Source organism: Myripristis murdjan, chromosome 16, assembly GCF_902150065.1.
Source record: "Myripristis murdjan chromosome 16, fMyrMur1.1, whole genome shotgun sequence".
NCBI classification, from domain to species: Eukaryota; Metazoa; Chordata; class Actinopteri; order Holocentriformes; family Holocentridae; genus Myripristis; species Myripristis murdjan.
The window spans coordinates 26,794,353-26,816,273 of NC_043995.1; the positions used below are offsets into that span (position 1 = coordinate 26,794,353).

At 40.9% G+C, this 21,921-nt stretch overlaps 1 protein-coding gene across 4 annotated transcripts in view; it reads right to left on the bottom strand.

Annotated features, from left to right (window-relative positions):
• Positions 1-515: 515 nt before the first annotated feature.
• The window catches only part of otud7b (OTU deubiquitinase 7B), a 34,035-nt gene continuing 12,629 nt past the window's right edge, over positions 516-21,921 (bottom strand). Inside the window, exons 2-12 of one of the 4 annotated variants that reach the window (XM_030072267.1) lie at positions 17,105-17,343; positions 16,233-16,403; positions 15,323-15,550; positions 14,216-14,317; positions 11,322-11,449; positions 10,714-10,820; positions 10,068-10,195; positions 9,270-9,419; positions 8,112-8,226; positions 7,120-7,198; positions 516-5,986 (exon numbers count right to left, since the gene is read on the bottom strand). In XM_030072267.1, coding sequence (XP_029928127.1) covers positions 4,496-5,986; positions 7,120-7,198; positions 8,112-8,226; positions 9,270-9,419; positions 10,068-10,195; positions 10,714-10,820; positions 11,322-11,449; positions 14,216-14,317; positions 15,323-15,550; positions 16,233-16,403; positions 17,105-17,189 — 2,784 coding nt within the window. In that variant the 5' untranslated portion in view covers positions 17,190-17,343 and the 3' untranslated portion in view covers positions 516-4,495. Of the gene's footprint in view, positions 5,987-7,119; positions 7,199-8,111; positions 8,230-9,269; positions 9,420-10,067; positions 10,196-10,713; positions 10,821-11,321; positions 11,450-14,215; positions 14,318-15,322; positions 15,554-16,232; positions 16,404-17,104; positions 17,344-21,921 lie in introns of all 4 variants that reach the window. The other 3 variants (XM_030072266.1, XM_030072264.1, XM_030072263.1) reach the window with 3 other exon arrangements.

The window sequence follows — 21,921 nt, forward strand, 5'->3', positions numbered from 1 at the left end:
CTTTGCTGATCACAGGAAATTCTGCTTTGTCATGCACAGGTCAAAGATCAGCTCCAGGGCACCATCCTGAGTTCATCAGGGTGGGTACTTTCTGTCAAGGTCTGCTAATTAAAGAAACAGCCTCACTGTGCCCCCCTGCTGCGCCATTAAAAAGTTCAAGGGTGTGGGTAAGTGCCAAGTGTAAGGCAAATCTCAAACACTGCCTATTCCAAGCCATTTCGTTCCTTTCAGCAACTCCTTTCACTTAAGGCATGGCCCATATCTCTATCATTCAAGTATTTTTACAGCATCATACATGTATATATATGAAAGAGATGCATATCAGTAACTTATAAATGTATTGAATCTTCACCATACTACTGATTTCATGTTTACAACAAAATGCCAAGTGTGAAGAAACGCAGACAACCTTCTTGAAATACAATGAGAATTTATTCAAACGGTGCAAAAAAGAAAATTAATAATTATAATAATAATAATAATAACCTAACATAAAATCTGATGTTCTTTCTATCCAGATTGCACTGTCACACAGCCTTAAGGCTCTCCTCTCAAAAAACATTAAAACAATTAAAAAAAAAAAAAAAAAAAAAAAAAAAAACAGATCATAATACCAGGACAACTGAAATCAAGTCAAAGTAATGCACAAATTTGGTAAAATGGTTTGCCATTTACATGCAACAGTTCCAGTCCCATGCAACTCAAAGTATCCCGTGTTAATGTTGCAGATGACTACTCTGTCCCACAGAAATGACAGCGATGTACAATTTGTAAAAAGGTATACTGGGTCAGGTGTGTTGCAAAACAAATTGTGAGCTGGTTATGTATTGTACTGATTTGGTGGGAACGAGCTGGGTCAACAAGATCATTACTGTCATGTTCTAGCATATAGCACGGATTGGTGGATGTAGAAAAAGTAAACAATAGTTAAAAATCAAACAAACAAAGAACCAAACAAACAAATAAAAGCCAGTCCGCTAAGACAATTAGCCATGTGAGACAGAACATCCTAAATGGTCTCAACTAAACATTCCACAAGTAAACTTCTGAAAAAATCTTACTATAAATATATATTCTCAAATCGTTTGTCAGGTCAGCAATGAGGAAATTAGTTTGCAACGAAGAGAGCCTTGAGTTTAAAGAGGCCGGGTCGGGAGTCACTCTTGACAGCCAACATGTCATATAACTAATCAACACCGTTTCCACCCCAAATTCAAACTCTAACAAGCTTATCATCCACTCTTGTTTTAGTGTCCAACAATATACATTCTAACCTTTTTTGAAAAAACACTGTAAAACTTTGGGCTTACAAAAATAACTTGAACATATTTATACAACCTCTCAGTTTTTTTCTTAAATACAAAAAAAGTGTTCGCAGTCTGCAAAGTCCAATGTTTGACGTGTTCTCTGTGAGGCATCCATTTCCTTCCAAAAATAAAAATTAAAAAATAAAAACGGACCTGTGTTTGTAAGCTAATTTTTATATTACAGGGAGGAGAAGCATGAGTACACGCAGGTACACGTTTTAAAGAAATGTATCAACTTCCCACAATAAGGAAATTCTTGTGTTGTGTCGTATTTTAAGCTAAAATACTAGAAAACAGATTCATTCAACATTAGTGCATGAACACGCGTCAACACACACAAACACGGAACACACAAATGTTTGGGATGCAGCATCGTGGTGCAGCGAAGGGGGGAACTGTCGGTTCCATTTTATAGTTTAGTGTTCATTACATTTAAAAGCCTGGTGTTACTTTTAATGCACAGCAGAAAAGCCCCTCCCCCCTTCCTTGACCAATTATTGCAAAATGTAAAATAATCACTGAGACAAATTAGTCCACTTGCAAATTCTTATTCAACATTTTGATTATCTGTATTTGTAGCTCTTGTAAAGGGCATGAGAAACTCAACTCTCAACTCTTAAATTTAAACCAAGAGTGCCATCTGTTGGGCAAGGCAGTGAATTGCATACTCACTTGTGCTTTGAGGAGACTGATGTCAGAGAGTAGATACAGTTAGAAGAGCAGGGCAGCTACTTCCATTGTCAAGAAATTTCTCAGCTGTCAATAAGATTTATTAGCAAGGTGGGAGGGTAAAAAAAAAAAAAAAAACACAAATGTACTTAATTTTGACATTAGTACAATTAATCCAGCCTGAATTTTGAAATAGTCAAAAAAAAAAAAAAAAAAAAAAAAAAAAAAAAAAAAAAAAAAAAACGATTAAAGAACATCGGCCAATATGAAATATTTGATATGAGCCAATAAAAAGTAAAACAGCATATGTTCAGTAGCTTCAAAATAAATAGAAAATTTTTTTAAAAAATTTCATTTGTTCAATTTTACTTGGAAATTAGTCATAGAAACTGCAGTCAAAGAAGAAAGCAGCAGATATTTGATGCTCATCATCTTGCAGAACATACAAACACGACTGTAAAGTCACAAGGTCAGAGACTGAAAAAGGCAACTAGGAAACTGAGTAAGATGGTCACACTGGCACCAAAATGCTGCAGCTCTGGGGGAACTGAATCACATAGAGAAAATTCACCAGCCTATGCCCCTGCTTTTCTGCAAATGGAGGTGGCAGTGTCTGCAGTTCTGACATGAATGAAGGAAAACAGTCAGGCCCCTTCAAAAACAATAACAACATGGAATACGGATGTCAGAAAAGTGCTTGAATTTGTGCAGAAAGAGGTTAAGTGACTCGATTTGGTGGTATTATAAATGCCTGAACTTGAGAAACTGCCTTCATTAGAACATAATAATTGATGGTGAGCAACTGAGATAATACCAATATATTGTTGTAATCATGACACAGGCCAACTAAAGAAACTGTACAAAGTATGTTTCACATTTTCAACCATCAGAGTAAACCGGTTTCGTCGTTTCATGACAGTGTCTTTCACTTTAACTGTGTATTCTATTACCAGAAAATGTTGATATAGAGTAAATGTGATTTCTGAATGTCAACATCCAACAAAAAGTGAATATATCACTTTGCAGCATGCAAACAAAAATTGGAGACAGCTGTCATAGCTGGGGACATTAGCAACTTCATGTCATTTGTTTAACAACAATCTGTTAGTTTGCTCTGCAAGACACCGACCCTTCTGCCTGACACAAACATAGGAAGTAAGTTTTCAACAATTTAAATTTAGACAAAGTCCCATGCCACTGAGGTCATACATGATGACAGGTGTCTCCAAAATGTGTTTAGAAATATGAAGGATGCGACATCAGCTTTTGTTGCGTATAGCGTTGTATGCCTAAATTGGCCTCTAAAATGAACTGCCTCAACACTAACCATGGATACAGAAAGAGGAAGACCCAACTGAGAAACAGTAACATTCGAACATACATAAATACTCTGGGTCAGGCTCTGGGAACAGTATCTATCTTAGTGCTGCTGCCTTTGTTCTATAACACCTGGTCAGTAATCTGATCAAATGTTCTTAGTCTTCAAAAGCTTGACATCTTGACAGCATCCAGTAAATGTATATGGATTGGATGAGATGTAGAATTAAGAGGTGAAATTTGTGTTGTCAAAATAAGATATCACTAACAGTGTAAAGCAGATGTGTTGGATGCATGGAGATTAATCTGTTGCATTCTGGGACAGTAGCACCACAGCAGCTCACAGAATGCTTATTCATTAGCATAGCATAGTAGCTTCAATCCGCTTTATGCAAATGACAACAGATGAAAAAGCAACTCGACATGGAGAATAAATTCTGCTGTTTCCCGAGGTACATACAACGCGAGCATGTAGTAACAGTAGTGTAAAATCTGCATAATGCTGGCTTCAATCAAAATTGAATGTGTCTTCAAAACGACCACACACCCCTCAATTAACCAATCAAAATATTATCACGTACCACAATGAAGTAGACACTCATGCCATTGCTGTTTGTGCTTGCTTAAAAGTGTATGTAGTAGTATGAGGTTGTGTTAGTGTGTTTGTGTATGTGTGTGATGGTGAGTCTACGTAAAGGCGCCTGCCATATACATTCTCTCCACCAGGAGGAGACAGTAGCAAGGCGTTGAACATGGGCAAAGAGGAGGAGAGCCAGTGGCTCGCTCACACACACACACACACACACACACACACACACACACACACACACGGACACGCACACGCACACGCACACGCACAGACGCACACACAGACGCACACACAGACGCACACACAGACACACACACTTGCACACATACACAACGCCTGCATAAGAGCCACAGCAAAATGTAACAGAAGTGCAGTTAGTTAATTCTACGTTCTGATGTGTGACCCCAGCCGCCGGCAACCACCTGGTTTTCTCTGAGGCGGTGATGACTCTCAGCCACACTGTGCCGTTGTCTTTCCCAACAGAGGATGACACAGCTGAAAAGGAAAGGAGCAGACAGTGCCTTTCTCTGGTCCGTTCAAAGGCTGTCCACCCCAGCCTTTATTTTTAACTGGAAAAGGCCACTCAGTAAATTCGAACCATGACAAGGTCCATTCAGAACCTGTGGATGGCCGGTTCTGTCTCCCTCCTCTTCAACTCTTCCCGGTAGCAGTAGGAGCAGTAGTTGCCTGTCTCAGGGTGTCCATAATAGGTGCAGTTGGGCGTCCGGCAGCGGCTGGACTGCAGGCTGGCCAAACCACCAGCGCTGCCCAGTGAGTAGTGTCTGACTGGAGGCGGCCCACTCCGAGAGTCTAGACTGGATCGCACATCCCGGAAACCATTGCTGTAGCCGCCGCCAGCTGGTTCAGACATGGGGTAGTCTGGTGGGTCGTGCTCAGGGGGATACGAGGGGGTGAGGCGTGAGGGGCTGATGGGAGGTGGGGCTTGCGGGTGGTTGTATTGGGAATGGGAGGAACCCTGCGTTGTGGGGCAGTGGCGGGGGAGGGTAGCATATGACGGGAGGCCAGGGTAGGAGGACGCGGGGGAGCCGCCAGCTAGCTGGCGCCGTGTCTCCATGTAGCCATGCATGTGAAGGTGCTGGGTGAGAGGTGCCGGAGCGGGGGGCTGGTCTATGAAGGAGGTCCGGGGGATGGGTACAACACCAGAGTACACAGAGGGGCTCAAGCAAGAGGACTTGAGGTGGTTGAAGGAGGGCGGCGAGCTCTCTGACAGCTCCTCTTTGGCCTCAAAAGGCCTGTAGCCCAGCTCTGTGCCACCTCCCGCTTCCTTCTTGGGTGGCTGCATACCATTGGTGACGCTCTTCCTCTCTGCATCGCGGCGCTGCTGCTCCTGCTCAGCCCGGAAGCGCTCCTCTGCGTCAGCAAGATATCTCTGGATCATCTCCTCCTGGAAGGGCTGCCGGTTGCTGGTAGTGAGAAGACTGGCGAAGATGAATTTCCTCTCACCTTGCATGGCAGCGCGCAGGATGCCCAAGCTGACTTTGACGTCAGCGCTGTACTTGTAGGGGTCCCCCTCAGTGCTGCTGCCACCGCTGCTGCTGGTACTGCTGCCCGTCCCGTTGAGGCGCTCGCTGCCTGAGGAGGGGGAGCCTTTCCCTGAATCTTCGGAGGCATGGGCGGAGGGTGAGCTATCCTTACTGCCCTTCCTCCCCCTCAACGAGCCCTTCTTCTTCTCCCCGCCCTCCTGCTTGGCTCCTCCAGCTCCAGCATTCTTCCCTGTCATCAGCCCACCCACGTTCTTCTTAAGCTTGCTGCCCAGGCTCTTGCCAAAACTTCCCAGTTTATTAGCGACTGAGTCTGCCCTCTTCTTGTCTTTCTCTTTGTCTTTGTCTTTCTTGCTCTTGTCCTTGCCGGCTGTCCCTGTCCCCGCCCCTGCTGAGCCATTACTGGAGGAACTGGATGATGAAGAGGAGCTGTTCTTGGCCGAGGACACTCCTCCATTCACTGTTGTTGCCGTAGCCGTATCCCCATTGCCATTCGAGCTGCTGCTGACTGACTCCTTGTCTGACTCTCCTGAGTCGGGAGGCGTGCGGGCATCCTCTCCTGCGGATGCTGTAGGAGACTCAGGCTGGGCCAGAGGGGCTTGCTGGAAACAAAGCAGAAATACATGCTAACAGAAAAATAGAAGTTGCAAAAGAAAAAAACAAACATCTTCAGGAAATATCATCTTCTTGTTATATTCTACCTGCACAGACAAGCACACAGCTAAAATGAGCAGCAGAGAAAAAGGTGTGGCATAGTGATTCAAGCAACAGAGAAACAACAGACTGATGGAGAAAAATATAAATGGTTGTGTGCTCAGATTCCTTATCATATCTACAAACACATCTGAGAAGCTGTAAAATAGATGACACTATATTTGGAAATACCATGACCTAGATGATGACACACTGTTCTGTTCTCAACCAACAAACACTTATAGAATGCCTTGTTTTTGCCAAGGCCCACAGAGAGGGTGACTATCTTGATGCTACCCTGAGGTAGCTGCTCAATCTTTAAAGGAATGGCCTTCTTAAAATACAATTTTTATACAGAGGTTCCTCTATTGCCACCAGTCACTGCAGATTACATGTGCACCTGCCATTATCCTCATTATCTGTGTTATCAATGACTGCCCAGTGTTCATTTCCAGACAATCTGTAGTTTTTATAGCAGTGTGGGGACCGCTGGTCTGATGAAATAAACATATAGAGTATAAGAAGGAATTAGGACCTGCATTACAACAAAATCAGGTTGCTGCATACAATAAAATCGGCTCTTGCACATGCTTATCACTAGGGTGGAAAATTAACACCAACCACTAGCCAAATGCTAATACCATTTAGCAGCTGTGGTATTAAGATTATTTAATAGTCTACCGGCCGCCTTGGCATCTAACAGACCATTGTGGGTTGATGATTTGAGGGTTCTCTATTCCAAGAACAATTTGGCTGGTAAAATAGTAAATGACTCTGAACTTTGAAATCGATGGCTGGTTAAAAAATTAGTTAATCTGCAACTCTGTGTATCAACAATTCATCTTGCAAGTCTGTACAAAAGCAATTTGGAACAATAGGGTAGATATCTATCTATCTATCTATCTATCTATCTATCTATCTATCTATATAGTTGTGTACATATATTTTTCTGCCCCATTTTGGCTATGCTCTGAGATAGCTTTATGCCCCTTCCTTCCACAGTGTAGCAAACATCCATCTTTGTGTGGAGTCTCATCTTTACCTCACAGGGCAGAGGCAGCCAGGTGACGGTCATGTAGCTGTGCAACATCTGGAGCTTGGCCTCCAAAGACAGAGCCACACTGTGAGCAAGAGGGAGAGAGAAAAAAGCCATAGTTCAGTGGAGAGCCAAAAGCTGCTGCCAGACCTCCATAACCACATTTGGGGAAATGCTGTATCAACACCACACGTGTGCGAACTGCAGCAGTTCAACGAGGTAGCCGTCATGTACAGGTAAGTGATGTGTTCAGGGCCTGACCGAAATGATAACTTGACTCTGAATGATTTTACTAGTTAACGCACTGAATGTGCTTTGAAGTTGATGTGTATGATTGTTTTGTGCTAGTCTTGTAAACTGAATTTTCACAATTGTGAGAAAGTATGAAGACTGAACTCAATCGCATTTTTCAAACAACGTAAATAACCTGTGCAGCCTAAATTTACTTGGTGACTATTATATGTTCTATGCAAAACCGAATGTTTAAATTACATCATTTTCACTATAATATACCACTAATAATATGTATGATTCAAGACTTCTGTAATTCCTTGTGTAATATTATCTCTGTCTGCCGTTTCATTTGAATAAGACGTCAAACAGTGTCATCAATGTAACTTGTTCACTTAATCTGGAAGGTTATTTTTACTGAGCTGCTATTTTGGTGTCCCTTCCTCTGGCCCATTCAGAAGGTATTTAGAGCTAATCTCATTGTCACTGGCAGTAGGTGTCACTAATCTGGAGTCAGAGGTCAATCCTTACCAACTGATACTAGGTTCTAAGGGACAGCTGTCTGTGTATATCTACACACTCAAGTGAACATGTGCTACTCTTGTTTTTGTTCATACGTGCAGTATTTGCTGCCCCAAAAAGCACTTTGTGATGAATCTGTTTTTCAAGACTATTGTAAATTTTTATTCATACCGTAAATACATTTCACCTGACAACCACCATCAAATATAAAAGCAGAAGGAGTTCTTTGTGAAAGTGGACTGTACCTTGCCAACATCACGTTGTCAGTGTCATCCTTGCCCCACTCCCAGTCTTTTCCAGGATCCACAGCAAAGTGCACAGGCAGCATCTTGTGTTCTGAGTCAGTGAGAGGGATCACCACTGCTGGCATAGAGGGAAGCAAAGGTGATACATCTTCTTTAGAGAAGATATATTGTTTTAATCCAGAACTGTGCATTACTGCCTGCAGAAATGGAAGTAATTTAACTGAATCAATTAGTTCAGTCTCTATTTTGATAAGATTTTGACTACTGAATTAAAATATACTTAGCGATGGCAATTAAAAGAACTCAACCAATATTATTTTTTTGAAAGCCAATGCTGACACCGATATTTTCAGTCTGAGGTTGCTGACAGCCATGCTTTTGTGCAAGTACTCAGTATCTTTAAATTTGACTATTCTCTTGACAACAACTTACAAGTATTCAGTTGTTCCCCCAGAATTTTATTCTTGCCAATATGAGACACCAAAACTCTCAATTGAAACCAAGACTAATGATATTCTTTTCATCGGGGTAGTAGCTCTTAAAAGGTAGAAGAGGCACTGCACCTATTCAATGGTGGATGTCTCTGGGGGCAAACTCTGGGATACAGAAGACCTTTAAATTAAGAACTGAACAGTCAAATGAATAAAAAAAAAAATCTAAAAAAGATTCAGTCTATGATTTCAATGTAAACCTTTATCAGTCTAACCCTAATATTCAACACGTTAGTTACACGCAACTGGATACCACAATAAAGAGACGATAGAAACATTACATCAATGACAAAAAAGTCATGCATGCTTAATGAATTACATAGAAAGTAAATCTGTAGATCAAAGAAAAAATGTATATAATGTGCATCAGTAGGACTATACATGCTACAAAAATATTTATGTTGCTACCCACTTTTGCAGTGAATTTGTGTATATTACATGTAACCCAAGTTTATACTGTGAGCAAAAAGCCCTACATTTTTGATGAACTTGCAGAAAGACTTATATTCAGGCAAACACTTCCTCTGAAGAAATCTATCCACCAGTACTACACCCACACTTTCACATACTGTGGAAAGGGGTTTTAAAATGTCAGTAGCACAGTGACAAGCCCAAGTAAGAAAAAGCTGAAATTCAGATTATGACGATGAATGATGCAGAGCAGTACCTTGCTCTTTGGAGTTGTCTTTCTGTTCCATGGAGACAAGCGCTGAAAAGTGCGCCTGGTCATATGCCAGGACCAGCGGCGAGCGATGGCACTTGGCAGCTGGCACCTCCAGCGGTAGGTAGATGCCTCCAAACGGGATGGGAGCAAAGGCTACAGAGGGGAGGAGGGAGTGGTAACGAGGACATTAAACATCTGAAAAGCACGACCTCAGCACTGTTGCCAGAATGATAAAGGACACTGGGAGCATTTGAGCCAAAATCAAAATGAGCTTTCACCTCTAATACAATAAATCAAACCAACCTTTGAATTGCTGCAGGCAAATTTACATCTACCACCAATTTTCAGCTTGTTATGAGTGTTGCAAAAATATAACAAGAAAGCTGTCACCCCCTGTATCAGTAAATCAACTGTGGGGATATGTTTTACTTGTGGACGTGAGATTAAAAGCTGCTACAATTTTCAGACTAATCAGATGCATCAGTTCCCTAACATGAGGGCTGTGGGACCACTTTATACAGAAGGAATTTATGTGTATATGCACATGTTTGCTTTATGTGACAGTAGTGGGTCAGAGAGTATTTGGACATAATTTGTGTCATTTACTTTAACCTTCTTGGCATAACACAACGGTGGTGTTTACCTTATGAAAAAAACTCAGATAGTGTCAGGTATGATATCAATCACTACCAAGCCAAATAATTTACTTCCAAACCATCTGGGACATGAGGAGGACAAACCATAGGATGCAAAGTACTAGCAAGGTCATATGGAGACATGCAGATCTTCTGGCAGGTTTACCTTCTCCTCCAGAGTCCCTCAGCATGGTGTCAGCCACCACCACTATGGGCCTCCTGAGTACATGGGCCAGGACAAATACGTGGAACTCCTCTAAACTTTCGTACACCGGCTCATCTGAGGACTCCGCCCTGCGTACAACAACAACACAACTTTAAGCTGGACAGAAACATTGCTGTTTACTTTGTGAACAACCTGCAAAACTGTAGCTCATCCTAATTTTTACTTAGAGTACAGATTACAAACCTAACCTAATTTTAAATGTAAGGGGAACCTACCACATAACCTTAAAGAAAAACAAATTTTTTTTATTATGTTTTCAAAGATGTAGTAAAAAATAAATAAAAATAAAATAAACATAAATAAAAATAAATAAATAAAATAAAAACATGTTAAAGCAGAGCCACTTTTTATGGTTAGAGGTATGAGGTGTTGCATGTAACACCTTAATATATTTGTCCCACTGGGCTTTGGCTTGGCCAACAGAATAACACCTTTTGATATGTTACAGTGAGTAGCAGACTGACCAGAACATGAGGCACCCAGTCAGTTGTCATTATGAGCTCACTTGTTTGTTCATGAATAAAAACATGAGTGTGTCTAGTTATGGTAGGCTAACAGTCCCTGCATTGTCTGGGCCAGACCTTACCCGTTGGTGCCGTTGGTGCTGTAGTGTATTCTGGGCTCACTGGAGGCTAGTTTCAGCAACTCATTCCACTCTTTCTGCCACTCCTCCTCCGTGTACACCAGGCCAGACTAAAGAGGGAGGATGGAGACACACACACACACACTTGCCATTTAGAGAAGGAGTGCTAAATGTCACAAAAGCATGCACTGACGTTATGGCAGCTCATCAGATGGCTAACTACAGGCAAGTGAGCAATGTAATTTAACTAGAATTGTTATAATGTTATGTGTCATTCAGGGTAGTCAGGGAATTGTATTCAATGTCATTTCATTAACTTCTGTTCATTTAGGAAAGCTCACAGCTGATTGGCACACTCATCTTCAGCAGTGTCCTCCTTCACGTTTGCCCATATACTTTAACACCAGAGAGCTGCCCAGAGTAACCACTGTCCTCTACTCATGTGGAAGAACTGAGATGAAGTGGCTTGCTTAAGGGTACGTGAGTGGTAACTGCTGAAGGATGGGTAAGTGTTACTAATTCACTTTTCTTGCCTACTTTTTGCAACTGGTCCAAGAATTCCAAACCAGCAACCTTCTGGTCACAAGCCCAAGAAATGAACCAAAACAGACCTCTTTGTTCTGCTGGGTCTGCTGCCACCTCCACCTGCGCCTCAGTGCCTCCCTCTCCAGGCCGTGATCCATCAGTGCGTACAAGGACTTGCGCAGCATCAGGTCCCGGTCATGAAAGCCCCACATACCTGCATTTGGACACAAAATTGGGACATCAGGACATTCATTGGTCCTCTGTGCACAACTGCAGTCAAAGAAGAAATGCAAAATAATATATGAGGCAAATCTTCCAAGGGAGGCTCCTTCGCATTTTTGTAGTGCTAACACCCGCTACTTTCTATAACACACAATTCTGGGTTACAGAAGGTTTTAGGGATTGCGTTGGGTTATGTCTTGGATTTAATAAATGATTATCTGTTTAGCTACACGTAAAGCCCACATGGTGGCTAAATAAACATATTCACAACAAAAAAAAAAGATTGCAGAAAGGCTGAAAGTAAACAGAATGCTGACAACACATCTACTGAGATGTCTTAAAAACTTGCATTACAGGCAGCAAGATCAGCACATCAAGCAAAAATGATACAGGCAGCAAAATCAGGCTGTTTCTCCAATATCATTTCAAGAATAGCTGTAACTGCAGGACTCTTTTTAAGTTAACAGGCTCTGTTTCTAACACCTCCCCTTCCCAAACGCACCACAAAAATGTGAAGAATTTCTGAACTGTTTTGTAAACAAGGTTGAGAATATGAGCTCTCTCATCACTTCCGGACCCTTTCCTCTGGAGAAGATCATACCCCAGATGCAGCCGCTAACCTGTCTTAGAAATTCTCCCAACAAAACTTACTAAGGAGGTATTTAATTTAGTTTAACCATTCATTTTATCAAATGTGAGTATATCCTTTACTACCATTGATTTCCTGTGATTTCTGATATGCTTTGTCCAGCCCACATCAAAGACACTTAACCCCTCTCCAAAGCCCATTTCTCAACTATCTTCTTTGTTTGGACTATTTTTAAAAAGTTATATCCTCACTGGTAACATTTTTTCACTCAGCTTATGGAGCCTGCCGTAGTATGGAGACTCCTCTTAAGAGGGTCACAAATGACTGGCTCCTTGAAATTGATGCTGCTAACTGTGCAATACTGGCTCTTTTACATTTAAGTACTGCATTTAGTGCTGTTGATTATTATTTAGTATTTATTTGGTATTGCTCTGTAACTGTTACATTCCTGCCTGCTAAACAGAACCTCGTCTGTGGTGGTCAGAAATGCTGTTTGCACTTCAAATCCATAGGGCTCTTTACTGTTTTAGAGTCTAGTAGCCTAAAATCCTGTATTACTGATATTTAAATCTTGGATGTGCCCAAATTTTCCTCCAGCTAAATGTAATACAAAACTGAGACTGTCTTTTTTTGGCCTTCAAAACTCTACTTGCTTATTCAAAAATGAGCTAGGCAGTGTGCCAGAAAATGTGAAACCAGTTGCCAGAAATTTGGCTGTTTTCTTTTACTCCAATTTCAATTTGTGAAGTTAAGGCGGCTGTTGAGTATATTTTCCTACAACTGAAAAACATTATGAAAATTAGGTCTTTTTTAGGTGATTTGGAGAGGGCTAGATTAGACTAGTTACTGCAGTAAGTCCCTTTCCTGCCTGCACCTTCTGCAAAATGCCATGTTACCCCTGTTTTGTCCTCTTGTCACTGGGTGCCTGTTACTTTTTAGGATTGATTTTAAGATTTTATAACATTGTCTTGCACTTCAATACATTATTGATCTTCAATGGTCAGATGTCTGCGCAGTCTGAGGTCCTGTGGGAGCCTTCTGCTTATTCCATTGTCTCACCATTGCTAATAAAGGTAATCCAACTTTCATGGTTTGAGCACCTAATCTCTGAATACCCTGCCTGTGTCCATCAGTGTATGTGTAATTTTTTTCAATATTGGTTTAAAAACATACTTGTTACAGTCTTGTGGCCATTTTTGATATATCTACTGATTTCATATATCATTGTGCTGTTTTATTTTAAGCTATGTTCATTTGTGTTGTTTCTTTTATTCAACTTTAGTTGTTTTTAATTTACTGTATTCCTGTCAAGTGTGTTGTCATGTGTTAAGAAAACTGCTTTATGAATAATGTTTATAATTGTTCTTATTATTATTAGTGGTGGTAGTAGTAGTATTAGAAAATCTTGTGAAACACAATGAAGCTGTCTTTGGCTCTCCTTTAAATACTACATTTTAAAGTTGAATCAGCAATTCTGAGGATGAGTACTGGACAACTACCCTGTGCTCACTATCCTCCCTCCACCCAAAAGAGGAGATAATGGAGATAATGTCTTTTAAGTGTCTTAAAGCTGATGGTGGACACTCAGACATGCTTTAAAGGGTGCTTTCCGGATGACTTCCCAATTGGATAGCCCTTAAGTTTGCCATAGCCCTGCCATCAACAAGATGCTACTGACTAAAAGCAAAACTGGCCTCCAAACAGAGGCTACATGCACGCCTGATAATTCTAATTAATCAGCCATATTAAACTGTCATCCTCAAAACTGTTGTGTGGTCATCTTTTAAAAAGCCTTCGGCATTGAAAGAAAAAAAAAAAAAAGAAAAAAAAAAAACAGGAGCAAGGCTATGAATATCTGTGCCTTGATTATGATTTTTTCCCCTCATCCTTGGGGTGTCTTTTAATGGACACATGCATGAATATTACTTCCCATTCTGGCATTAAGAGGATGTATTACAAGGACTGGAACCATGCATGCATATCAGTTAGGGCCTTATTAATTTTCTGGGCAAGGGCTCCTCAGTGGGCCACAAGGGCTAACTGAATTTGCACTGCAACACTATAAAATGCAATTAGTCCTTAAGCTAACAATGAAGCTCTCTTAATGAATGCTAATGGAGTGTGAACTCTCAGTGTCTCGGGGTCTTCTCTGAAAGGTCTGATACTCACCAAGCGAGGCTGCGTGTAACAGGCAATTTCCATCTCCGCTCGTTGCCAGAGGTAACAGACTCTGACAGTTGGGACCCACCCTGGTCCACCAGTTCAGTCTCCCTACAGGCAAACAGGAAAGACCAAACTCAAATGAAATACAAATAAGGCACAGCACAAATCCAAAACACCTGGTGTGCTTCCGTATTGAAAAACAGTGAAAAGATGTGTGAGATGAGTGTACAGTATCATCAACAAATGCAGTTTGGAAGAAAAGGCCACCTGAGATATGTGCTATCCTATTTGTATAACTGAAATGCTATTCCATAACATGTTATACTTTCATATAGGGATGGGCGATATGTTATCGTTTGCGATATATCGTCAAAAAAATTCCCCACGGTAAGAATATGTCATCTCGCGATAATAACGATAAACTCCTGTTGATGACGTAATTACGTGCGCAACGCACTCGCCGCTGGCAGCCGGCAGCTCACACGTGTAGCACAATAACAAGCATGGCGGAAGGCGGGGCTGATAGCGAAGAGCTCGTTGCTAAACGAGGCTCCAGCTCGATTATCTGGAACTGGTTTGGCTACAGTAAGTCTGACGTGGCGCAAACATCTGTCATATGCAAAGTTTGCAAAAAAGCGGTGATTACAAAGGATGCAGTACAGGTGTACTACTTAAACTTAATTGGTATAGTTTAGTAGCGTATTTGACTACAGTAAGTATTATTTTTGAGCAATATTTGTGGGGTTCTCAAGACTGAATGCGGTGATAGATTTGTAGTCAAAAAGATGGAGTTGAATTGTTTTATATTTTTTATCGTCACTTTTATCGTTATCGCAATAAATGCCAGAAATTATCGTGATAAAATTTTTAGTCCATATCGCCCCTCACTACTTTCATATCAGCAGATATTTAAGCATTTGGTCGTTTAAAAGTCTATCCAATGTTTAAAAGTATATCAAATGTTTGTTTTGAAATGAAACATTTTTTACTTAATGTTTTTTTTTTAGCTTGTTTTGCAGCAAAACTCTTCATTATAAAATAAATGAGCAGAAACTACTGCACTTAAAATTCCAAACTGTAGAAGATATGAGGCTGATGTTCAGTTCTTCTCACCAGCATGCTCCAAGGCCACCATCATTGACTGCTCAATGAGATCCCTCTCGATGAAGCCACGAAAGTCATCCCGGTACACTGTGAGGTCTGGTAGTTGGAAAGTGCAGAGTGGCGTGTCGAGGAGGGGCTCATTGCTGCTCCCACCAGTGCTTGAAACATGCGACCGAGCGAGGGACACGATGGTTGAACTGGCATGGGAGATGCCCCTTGACAGACGTTTCTCTGTCGCTGCTGAAAAATGATAGTGGAGGAGGAAAAAGTTACAGAATATCTTTATTTTATCAGGCTGCAAACAGGCAGATAGATTGGGGCAAGGGGGGCATATTACAATGGTCACAGCCTTTATTTAGCAGGGACGGTCTGCTTAGCATACTTTTTTCCTAACAATGCCTTGCTTCACATACAGTTACATGTAATAGTTGTAGTTGTGATTGTAACTTTCTTCTATAACCTTTAAGGCAATCACCATCCTCTCATGGGGTGGTATAATTTTATGCTTGATGAGTAAAACCTGATAAAGAATAAATGTGCTATTTGGACTTCTTTGAATTGGCTAAGGCTGCCTAAAACACGGTTCTGTCCAATGAGACTGTTCTCCGTAGCCTGCCAATTTACCAGAATGCCCAAATAGCGCATTATAATTAGACAGGTAAGTTGAGTCAAGAAAACAGCTGGCAGAATATGAAAACACATGCTACAAATAATGAAAGTGATTCTCTGTTCATATGGGAATTATTGAAGCAAATTTAAAAAACAAAACAAAACAAAACAAAAAAACAATAACAAAAAACAATGACCAAGATCCGAACTGAATCACACTATAAATAAAAAGTGTTTGTATATCTGTCAGTCAAATTACATTATTAAGGGCACACTAAATACTAAAAACATCATTTGCAAGTGGCCTCACCTTGCACCACTTCATCTTGGCGGTGAAGTAGGGGCCGTCCTACCCTGGCCATCTCCTTCTCAGCAGGCAGATACGTCCTCTCCTCAGGGAACGAGTATGTCAGGTTCCCAGCATGCACCTGACGTAGCTGCTCAAAGTCGCTGAGGGCAGCAGTGAAATCCCAGTTCTTGCCTGCAGACAGAAGAAGAAGAACATCTGTCTGTGTCAACAGGTCCAGCCTGACAGGAAGACCTAGTTTTTATCTCAGTCAAATCAGTCCCAAGCATCCTTAATGAGTTTAAAAATTTACCACAAGTCAATACAACCATAGGCTCTCTTATCTTATGTAAAGGCCAATGGCACATTCCTCTGCTTGGGTAAATATCAGAATTTGGAGCACGTCTTGGCTTACTAGCTCACTGCTGTTCACTGCAGTACATTACATTTTTAACCCATATTCTTATCTGCAACTTGTGTTGCTGCTAGGCAACAAGAGCACAGTTGACTCTAACTACACCTTTCTTCTGTTAGCGCATGACAGCTGAACTAACCCACAGCTTTCATACGATGGTCAAAGTGGCTGCTGCTGCTCAGGAAAACCAAACAGATTTTCGCTGTGGTGAACTTGTCAAAGAAACTACCAAAAACTGTGTTGTTGTTTGAATTTGAACTTGATCTAGAAAATTTACATGGTCATTAAAAAATTGAGTGTGGTTCTTGTCCTTTGAGACCTTAAAACATCATAAAGACTGCTTTGCCATTTCACATGAACAACCATGATGAAAATCAAGGTTGTCCATCTATTTTTTTTTTTTTTTTTTAAAGTATACCCTTGCTGGTTGTTTGCCCAACACCCATAGCAGAATGAGATCTCAAGGCACTTTGCAGCTCACCCTCTAGCAGGTCTCTGGCCAATCCTGGTTCAGCTCCAGTGGAACGGACAAAGTCGGACAGGACTGCGTCCATATCCACGGTCATGTGATCATGAATTCACAAGGTGGCAGGGTGCATCAGGGCAGAGAAAAAACAAAACAAAACAAAACGGGACTCCACCCTTCCCAAGAGGACCAGGACAGCAAGGGAAGGGGGAGGAGAAGCAGTTCTGTAGCTCTCACTACACTACCAGCCACACCTGGAAAGAGAACAAAGATAAAATAAGATTAAACTTGCAGGAGGCATAAAATCACCAAAAGTTTAAATCATTTTCTAGAAAGCCTTACATTTACTCAAGTCAAGAGATGAAAGGTGTTTTAGAGCCTGAATACTGACAACAAATGAGGCACACAAACATAATAACCCCGTTCACCCCCTTTTCATGCACAAGCCTGTTTTGGTCAGGTTGCTTTTGAACTTTTTACACTTGCAGTCACATGTCTCACACATGACAACAGCTGTGGAACACACAGTGAACAGGTTTCACAAAGCTGCTTGCTCAAATTTGCATTTAATCCCAATAAAAATCAAATGACATTGTGAAGGTTAGCTGTTGTTAGGGTTGATGTGCAACCCAACTACATGAGTACAAAGAGTACATGCAGCATGTACACATTCAAACTAGCCATGACAAAATGAAAAAAAAAAGCTGTCAGGATCCATTGTTTCAATCAGGATTTTTTTTCAAGCCTGAACTTGATAATAACTGAAAGGGTGCTAAAAAACTAAAAAAAAAAAAAAAAAAAACTGCAAGTGCTAAAAATACACTTCAACTCTGACTTCAAATGTGACTCACTGTATTCTCAAATGGGCCTAACACTGGACACAGAGGAATTTTCCAGCTAGAGAGCCAGCTAATGAGGGGCTTGTGCAGATGCAAACAATGACAGACTTTCAGAGAGAAACATTACTGCCATGTGTAATAGGAAAAAAAAACAGTCTTCACTCTAAATCAATAAGGAATGAACAGATATGACGATGCTGACACTATATGCCAAGCTCTTTTGCAATACACGTTTCAAAGTTAATTTTAACTCAAATCTGGTTGAGCCATGTGAAGTGAGGGAACAGTAGCTATCAAAAAGGCCTCTTTTAAATCACTTGTTTCACTCCTCGAATATCAGTAACAGATCTAAAGAACCTCCATCAGTTAGGAACTAAAATCAATGAAGAACACATTATCAAGATAGTAAGTAAAAAGGCAGCATTGATGGGCCACAGATACAAAGGACATAAATGGAAATCAATGTCCATGCAGACAAAAGGCATGCATCAAAACAGTCCTTGCTAAAAAGAGAGACCTTTGAAGCTAAACCTCTTTATTTGACCAAGGAAGCTGTTCTGCGCATGCTTACACTTTTTCCAGCAGATTCGTACAGTCACATGCAGTAGATGTGCACTGATGACCTTCCAGTCACAAGCATTATTCTGTAACCTTTGGGCTGACCGCCGCCCTTTGTGAGTTAGTGTAATGTTTTTCAGAAGGCGTCAACATCTGATGAATAACAAATCAATCTGGATTCCTTTGAATAGGCCAAGTGTGCATGAGGCAATTTCCATTATGACTGAGCCTTGCCCAAAAAACTAATAAAAACTGTCATCTTAGGGCAGTACTATACTGGCTACAGTGGTCATCCCAATAACTTTAAATTAACTTGATATTGTGATGACAGGTATTAGTCTTGATGATTTAAAGAGTAAATTCTTCATGTTATCTTACACCAACATACTATTTAAATGAAATGAAATGAACTGACTTGATATTATGGGTGGGGGGATCGATTCACGAAAGAGTTGCGACTGTTATATCGTATGGCTTGATTCAATTCAAAAATTCCCAAAATCCATTCCTTACTCATTCGTTCAGTTAACTGGCGAACTCCCTTAAATCAGTAAAGTTTAGGCCTACTGCAAATTGTGGAGCAACTGCCTTACTATAGTTCTGTACGTTTGTTTGGTAAAATGTTGAGAAGGTTTTTAGCTGCTGTAGCGCAGCGCAACTCGAGACAAGTGGACCTGCTGACTGATAACTTAAAAAAAAAAAACAGAATATATAATATATATGGCATTTAATAACTAAATTATAATTAATTGAAAAATCACATTTAAATTGAGTTCGGACCCAAAATCGTGAGATCACTGGTGGTTCCTACCCCTATTCAATACTGCTAGTATTGTGTGGTTATTAATTGCACAAACCAAAACAGCTGAACTGTTTATAATGAACTGTCCCATCACTGTCTCACCTTGAGGTTCAAACACTGCCTAATCTGGTCTGGGCTGCATTTTTCTGAAACCTCCAGTCATCTATTCCCACCCGTCCCTTGGCTCATCCACCACCCGATGTTCCTGCCTCAGCTCTGACTCAGTGAACCCTTTGCCACTGCGCCTGATGAGTCACGAGTTTACTCTTCTTACACCTCTCCATCCTTCTCTCGCTTCATGTCTCTCTCCCTCCCTCCTTTCTCCATCATTATAAAAAAAATCACACAGGCAGGCAGGAGAGAAAAGGACTTCAATACAAAAGGCTTTCTCAGCCAGCTGAATATTTCTAGAGCACTCTCTGGAACATCAGGCATTCAGGAAAACCTCCTCTGCTGGGTCTCCTACTGTTCTTGCTGCTTGGCAGTTCTCTAATGTTCAGGTTAACCAATCACACAAACACAAACATAAACACAAATTTAGAGATGTGAGGCTAGGGCCAGTGAACCCATTCAAAACACTGGGGTTGCACTTTTAAGTCCAGCATCTGACATAAATCTTGAATTCTGTAGGCTAAGTACTTAAAAAGGAACACACACACACACACACACACACACACACACACACACACACCAGTTCAATATTTAAGCACTATTTATAAAAGTAGGTCTTACCTATTTTCAGATAAACACTTGTAAACACTTGTTTTACATTAGAATCAGACTGTGCTTATGAGAGGATTCCGTTGTTAAAATAATAATAAATACAAACTAGCAAAATACCCAGCACTGATGGTTTTTGATGCCTTAGCATCAAATCAGTCCCAGAAAATAGGTGCCCCACATCAATACCCAGCCCTAGGCCCACTGATTGATTTATGGGAGCAGCAGAATCCAGCAACTCCCTTGGGACTTTGGCCACAATGTAAAGCCTCTTGTGTTTTTAGTTCACTGCATCTCATAAAGGTTATTTTACAACTTGATTAGACAATACTGTTATTACACCTACTGTGATGATGAGGGGGGCTGGCTGTAAATAATAGCACATCAACTGAAAACAAAGGGCACTGACAGCAAGAACTGTGGCAAGAAGCTCTGTGGACAAAATGTACCCAAACACACCAACAAAAGGCTGGCTGTTGCCACTCCAAACCACTAACATCAGCCATTCCTTTAAGCCCACTCACCCTCTGATGCATCGTCCATAAATATTTCTAAAACAGAAATATTTGTGAGGGCAAGCCTACGTCCTTCGACACGTGTGTGTCTCATAAGGAGCTTTAAATGTTCCAACCATATTATCATCATCACTTCATAAATTGTTTTTTAACATATCCATTCATTAATGAGGGATAACACACTGGCACAAAAACTCCACAGTGTCAGAGACTAGAGCATTTTTTTTTTTTTTTAATTTTGCTCATATCTGAGAGCATATGAGCAGATCAAGGACACACCTTCTGTCAGTGCCTTGTATTACTCTAATTTACACAAACTGGATTTTGAAATCAATGTCATGTCTGGTATAAATATCAGAGATTCACATTCTAATTTATGACTATTTTGTGTCTTTATTAATTCTTCCTGCTTGAGTAAAGTATTAATGAAACTGTGCATCACAGTTTTGAATCAAGTCAACTACTGTACTACCAAGAATATAACACTGATGGTACTGGGCACTTAAACTGCTAATGCTAACATACCAGATCTGGCTAACAAGTTAGCCTTGTGCTTCACCTCTCTATTACACCAATGTAGGCTAACAGCACCAAGCAAACCTGAAAGGACTGTTTCATGTTTGGGTTTCATGACAGAGAGACCTGGGCAGTGCCCCGGGTTACTGGCTAACATTAACAGTCCTGTTGCCAGCAAAGAGAAGCCAGTGATTTGTGTCGGGCTGGCTGAGCTTTTGTCTGGCAGGGGGAGTTACGTAACGGGAGCTGCTGACAACACGTGGGTGCTGCGCTGAGCTGAGGGCCGGGAGAATGGCCTGGATCACTGAGGGAGACATGGAGAGGTCACCACAACCCACTGCAGCTACCCTAGGTGGGCCAAAAGGACCGATTCACTGCAAAGACTGGGCACCTTTTTTTTTCTTTTCTTTTTTTTTTTTTTTTTTGCAAGACTTCAAGAGTATCAAAGAGAGGTTTACTGCATATGCATGCTATTTTACAGCAATGCCCTCCCTCAAATTACATACAAGCACATCAGGAAACAGCCAGAGTCTTCTACCACTGGCTACGTTTGCTAAGTTTACCTTCCACAGTTCTCCAGTTAATCAATCCAATTAATTGCACATCTACTGCAATATATTCAAATAGCATTTTTAAGAGAACATGTCTTATTATTATCAAATTGCAATTCCAAGTAGCTTTAAAAAAGAAAAAAAATAAATAAATAAAGGACCCCTTGCTTCCACCCTCGGAGTCAACTGTAGCGGTCTATGGTCTGACAATTCAACTCACTGACTTCCAGGGGGCAACCTCAGTCAAAAGGTTCAATTATTAAAAATCACTGCAAGAACAACTGCAATAAATATTTAAAAATGCAATTACAATGCAACACTCAATCAGTTC